This window comes from Nannospalax galili, unplaced genomic scaffold (assembly GCF_000622305.1).
Source record: "Nannospalax galili isolate Female #2095 unplaced genomic scaffold, S.galili_v1.0 scaffold1119, whole genome shotgun sequence".
NCBI lineage: Eukaryota > Metazoa > Chordata > Mammalia > Rodentia > Spalacidae > Nannospalax > Nannospalax galili.
In genome coordinates this window covers 91,843-97,485 of record NW_008343597.1, presented here as the reverse complement: position 1 = coordinate 97,485, position 5,643 = coordinate 91,843, and the positions used below count along the sequence as shown (strand labels likewise).

General features: G+C 46.0%; 1 protein-coding gene across 1 annotated transcript; it reads right to left on the bottom strand.

Moving 5' to 3' along the window:
* Nucleotides 1–347: 347 nt before the first annotated feature.
* LOC103739493 (mast cell protease 4-like) lies at nucleotides 348–2,880 on the bottom strand. Its single transcript, XM_008839923.1, has 5 exons — nucleotides 2,826–2,880; nucleotides 2,069–2,219; nucleotides 1,396–1,531; nucleotides 935–1,189; nucleotides 348–512 (listed from the first exon to the last, which is right to left on the bottom strand). The coding sequence occupies exons 1-5, from the start codon at nucleotides 2,878–2,880 to the stop codon at nucleotides 348–350; spliced, it is 762 nt and encodes a 253-aa protein (XP_008838145.1).
* Between the last annotated feature and the right edge of the window lie 2,763 nt (nucleotides 2,881–5,643).

Here is a 5,643-nt window from a genome sequence, read left to right as displayed (position 1 = left end):
ATCTTATAGTCTACATCTCTGTGTTAGTTAACATTCAATAATCCACAATGGAACATCATGTGTAGGGAACTCGGTAGTCAAGATTATTAACTTGGCAAGAGAGTAGCTTAAAGCAATTCCTCATGCAGTCTAGAGACGGGTTATGGGCGAGCGAGGGAGTGTGCCAGCTTGGAGCACAGAGTAGAGTCACACACACCTGCTGGAGGCTGCATCTTTATTGAGGTTCATTGGGGGGAATAATCATCAGAGGCTTGTTATGTATCTTTGATGGCTTCCTTAAGGACAGACTGGGGACAGGCTCTGTGGAACCTGGGGACTACCAGAAGAGTTCTGGCTTGGCGACTGCCTTAGGCTGACAAGGCTTCTTCACTACTTTCCCTTATGACTTTATTAATCCAGGGCACATATGGGGAGATGCGAGTGAAGACAGCAGGGGGCTTTGCATCTCTACGTCCATAAGACACAATGCCATGGGCCACCCCAGCACACAGCAGAGGTCCCCCGGAGTCTCCCTATAGGTTAGAGAAAGTAAATCATGAGCAGAGATCGTCTTTCCTCAACTAGTCTCCTCACTCCCTGATTCAAGCAGACCTTTGCTAACCCCAAGGTGCCCAGAGTAAAGTCAGGATCCCCATGAATCATAAATTAGGCATTTAATGCCTGATTTTTCTCTATGGCCTGGACCCAATGTTCACATCATGTCTCCCTTCATCCTCTTCCCTTTCTTCTCTGGAGCCCCATATTACAGACTGGATGGGGAGGTTATAGGTAGGTTTGGGCATGGGAAGATGGAGCCCAGAGGGAGAATTCCAGTTCCCAGAGTGCTAGGAACCAAGGACACAGGTATTAGTCATTACAACAGAAAACTGTTTGGCTCCCCCGTCTCGATGATGCTGTCTCCCACTGCGGGAGAAAAAAGTAGGCACACACTCACCCTGTATGCTGATCTTGTCTTGCTGGGACTGCCCACACAGACTTGGAAGTCATAATCATAATGATGGTAGTCTTTACAGGTCTCTTTATCCATGATTCTTAGCTTCACCTCTCTCAGAGTATCTGACGTTGGATCTGTCACCCCGGTTTTCCCCCAGCCAGCTGCCCGGCACATTCTCCCGGGTCGAATAAACTTAAACCGGTTGGGCAGAGGAACTGTGTTCACAGCAATAGTCAGCTTAGCACTCCTTTTAAGCTGTGAGGGGAAGGAGGAAAGAGGGATTATATTCCAGAGAAGGAGGGTATCTTGGACAAGGGACTCTTTTCCCAGTGAGGTGGTGATGACATGGAGTTAAGGGGTTGGCTCTGAGGCAATGGGTTGGATGAGAGAGAATGCAAAAGGCAGGCCAGTTAGAGAGTTGAGGAAGGGAGAATTAGGAAGGGCAAGAGAGGCAGTGGCACCTTCAGTAACATGATGTCGTTGAGGCTGGTGAAGAAGTTGTAATCTGGGTGAACAATTTGTTCTTGGACTTTCAGCTTCTGCTGTGTGGATTCCTTCTTGGTCACGTCATGAGCTCCAAGAATGACAGTAATATCCCTGTTGATAAGGAAAAGAGGCAGTGAAAAGTGTTGGCTCATAAAGAGGGCCCATGCTGAGCAGAGGGGCACCAGGCTCTCCTCCTTCCCAACGCATAGCTACTTGGGAGAATCAGACCGTACTCAGCACCAGGTTCCCAGGATACTGACTTTCCAGGAAGGGTAGGGATCAGAGAAAAACAAGACTGAGTTTATTTTCTTTTCTTCTAATACTGGGATAGAACCTAGGGCCTTCCACATGCTAGGCAGGTGCTCTACCATTGAATTGCATCACCATCCTTAGAGCTCTGGTGGCATCAAGACAAGAGGAAAATGTTGGCTTGCCTTGACTGGAGCCGCCCTACTTAAGGCCTTGGCCTCTGGAAATGAGATGACAAAGAAAATGGTTCAAACAAGTGGCTCATGTGCCATCAGTCCTTTCAATATGTGTAGCTGTGCATCTGGCGATGAGCAGGGCGACAGTCTTTCCTCAGGTCTCTCCTACCTTGTCTGTAATTCTGGTCCACACATTTTCTTCAGATGAAGAGAAGCCTCTTACCTTCCTTTACAATGAGCAGCAGTCACCACAAACTGCTGAGTTATGAGAAACCCGCCACAACTGGCGAGGTAGCCTCCGTCGGTGGTGATTTCCAGGTAGGCCATGTAGGGGCGGGAGTGTGGATTGGACTCAACACCATCGATAATTTCCTCTGTAACAAAGAACCCCAGGTCCTTAACTCAGACTTTTAGTGTCTCCCATCACAGCATGGGCAGAAGAAAATTGGGTTAAAGCTGAGTGACTGCTTCCAAGCCTACCCCACCTCTCATGCAGCTCAGCCCCTCCATGGGTCTTGGTCTCCCCCCCCATCCCTCAGCCCTCCCTGTGCAAATTGGGTTAAAGCTGAGTGACTGCTTCCAAGCCTACCCCACCTCTCATGCAACTCAGCCCCTCCATGGGTCTTGGTCTCCCCCCCATCCCTCAGCCCTCCCTGTGCGTCATCAGATTTCAGAACACATTGTCCAGCCATTGTTACTGAGTTGTCACATCATGTAGACATTTCTTGATGTCTTCCTCCTGTCTTCTTCGACCCAAAGGGAAGGCCAGACAAGGGCCACACATCAGAGTGGTGGGTGCTTTGATGGGGGATTGTGGGTGTATGAAGGGGGACCAATTTTCTTTCTTGACCCGGGAGATTTCCCCTGGAATACATGTAAAGGATCCTGCAGCTTCATTTTAGGGCCTCTGTCATCTAGGCGAACAGATTTGGACTAAGTGTTGAAATCCTAGGGGATAGGGAGGTGTAGACAAGACTTACCAGCTCCAGCTTCAGAAGGCAAGAGAAGGACCAAGAGGAGGAGCAGGGCCTGCATCTTCCCAGCAATGCCGCCTGTGGTAAGCTTCTGGCACTGTCCTGCCCGTCGTCCCTGCTTTTATAGTTCCAAAGTCGGGGAAGGGGAAGGGCTGGAAACCACAGAACGGCCTGGGAGAGGGTTGTCTTTCACTTTGGCCGCCTATCTTCCTTATCAGAAATTCTCATGATTCTGCTCTCTGCCCTGCTGGTGTTCGATCTATGGTCAGCTCCTGAGAGACCTGGATCCTATGATGAGGCATCTCTCCTACTCTTCCAAAGCAGCTCTTCAGAGGCAGGACAGTAACATAAGAGGAGGGGACTCTAGATCGGGGATCATGAAACATCTGTAAATGACCAGATATTATCTTTCAGCTTTCGGGGTCATACTGCCTTTGTGTAAATATTCACCTCTGTCATTGTAGCACAAAATAGTCATATATATATAATATTACCATATATATTTATTATGGGCATATGAGTGCGACTGTGTTTCAGTAAGTTTTTATTTACAAAAACAGGAGGTAGGCTGATTTGGCCTGATGGGCATGTTGTGTTCAGAAGTGAAAGAACGTCCCATTCTTGTATCCAGATAAGTAGCAGATAACAGAATGTGACTGTGAGAGAAGAAAGAAAGGGAACATGTATTGAATACACACAACATGTCAGGCATGGCTAAGACCCCCAGCGTGTGTTGCATATAGTCATACTAATTGTCCTTTTGGGTGAACATTACCATACATTTATAGGGAACTCAGTGGAGTTTCAGAATATCACTGTATTAGTCATTTTCCTGTTGCTGTGATAAAGCACCATGGCCAAGGCAACTTTGAGAAGGAAGAGTTCATTTGATTTAAGGTTCCAGAGGATTAGAGTTCATTAGAGGGGGAGGTACGATGGCAGAGGTGGCCAGAACAGAAAGTCAAGTGGTTATATCTTCAAGCAGGAACAGGAAGCAGAGAGCAACTGGAAATCTGGCAAAGCTTAAGAACCCTCAAAACCCACCCCCAGTTACACACTTCCCTCAACAAGACTGCACATCCTAAAACCTCCAAAACCAGCACTAGCAACTGGGGACAAAAATGTCCAAATACTTGGAGCCTGTGGGAGACATTCTCATTCAAACCACCACTTTCCACTCCTGGCCCCAACAGGCTCATGACCATACAAAAAGCAAAATGTATTTAGTCCAACTTCAAAAGTCCCCATAGTGTTTACCAGTCTCAATACTATTCAAAAGTCCAGAGTCCATAATCTCTCCCAAGACTCAAGGCAATCTCTTAATTGTTTAAGTCCCTATTACAATATTTGATCACAAACTTTTGGCATACAATGCAATAAAAAATACATTGCCATTTCAAAAGGGAGGAATGGGGCTATAGTGAGGAAATACCAGACCTAAACGAGATGAAAACCAGCAGGACAAACACCAAATCCAGTAGCTCCGTGACCAACTTCTGGGACTTTACATCCAAAGGGCTTAGATGGCTCAGCCCCTCCAGCTTTGCTGTGTGCAACATACATCTCTCTCTTGGGCTGGTACCACTCCCTGTGTGCAGCTCTCCTTGGTAGATGCCTCATAGCTCTAGCATCTTCAATGTCTCTGGGTCTCCACTGCCAACAAAGCTTCACCTTCAAAGCTTCACGCAATGGCCTGTCAGGGCCTCTTGGCCTGTTGTGGCCTTCTTTAGGCAAGGGTATGCCTATTGCATGCTGCCTGGCCTTGGTAGCTCTCTGAAACTTCCAAGGAAGGCCAGATGTAGGTGCTGGGAGCCATTACTAGATCCTCTGGAAGAGCAGCCAGTGCTCTTAATAACTGAGCTGTCTCTCCAGTCCCTACACTCTCTACTGTAATTATAGAATTACAGTGGATTGTAAATTTAACCAGATTTCAACTCCAATTTCAGTGCTTTTGGTGTGGCTTTATTACTGGTGCCAACGAACACATCCTTTACAGCTTTCAGTCTGGGAAATGTAGCAATATGTATCACTAGAGGCTTACAGTAACAACACTGCCAGCAGCCTGACCTCTTCCATTACATTGATGGTATGTTGATTGGACTTAAGGGCACAGGAGGTAGCAACTACTCTAGACTCCTTAGGAAGACACATTCATGCCCCAAAGTAGGAAATAAATCTCACAAAATTGTTGATTGTTCCTTATCAGAGAAGTATCTAAGGTTTAAGTGATTTTGCACATGCTAAGTTAAGTACTAAGTTGCTCCATTCGGTTCCTCTACCCCCAAGAAAGAGGTCAAATCCTCACAGAATATTTGATGGCCATCTGATTACTAAGGAATATTCATACCTTGTTTATAGATGGCTCCCAATGATATGCTGGTATCACTTGAAAGTGGATGTTTGTAATAATATGATCCTACTCTGCTGTGTTCTGGAGAACAGTGGTGCATAGAGGTTCAAACTGAAAAAAAAGTGTCCTCACACTGCTAGGAAAAGACCACATTATCTATAGCTATGGTAACAAGTAATAATCAAAATTATTTTAATCAATTAATTAATTAATTAATTAATTTTTTTGGTTTTTTTGAGACAGGGTCTCGCCGTAGCCCCAGCTGTCCTGGAACTCACTATATAAACCAGGCTGGCCTTGAACTCAAAGAGATCAACCTGCCTCTGACTCCCAAGTGCTGGGATTTAAAGTCATGCACCACCATGCCCGGCTAAATTTTTTCTTTTTTCAAAAAAGTATTTTATTTATTATTTTTATTTTATGTGTATGTGTGTATTGCCTGCATGTAAGTAAGTGCACCTGTGTCATGCAGTG

What these genes read in the sequence shown, in the direction of transcription:
- LOC103739493 (XM_008839923.1), bottom strand. Translation starts at nt 2,880, where the DNA reads ATGCAGGCCCTGCTCCTCCTCTTGGTCCTTCTCTTGCCTTCTGAAGCT. An exon ending in GCCTTCTGAAGCTGGAGCTG is followed by an intron (nt 2,220 to 2,825) that starts GTAAGTCTTGTC and finishes TCTTTGTTACAG; the next exon opens with AGGAAATTATCGATGGTGTT. An exon ending in ACGACATCATGTTACTGAAG is followed by an intron (nt 1,190 to 1,395) that starts GTGCCACTGCCT and finishes TTCCCCTCACAG; the next exon opens with CTTAAAAGGAGTGCTAAGCT.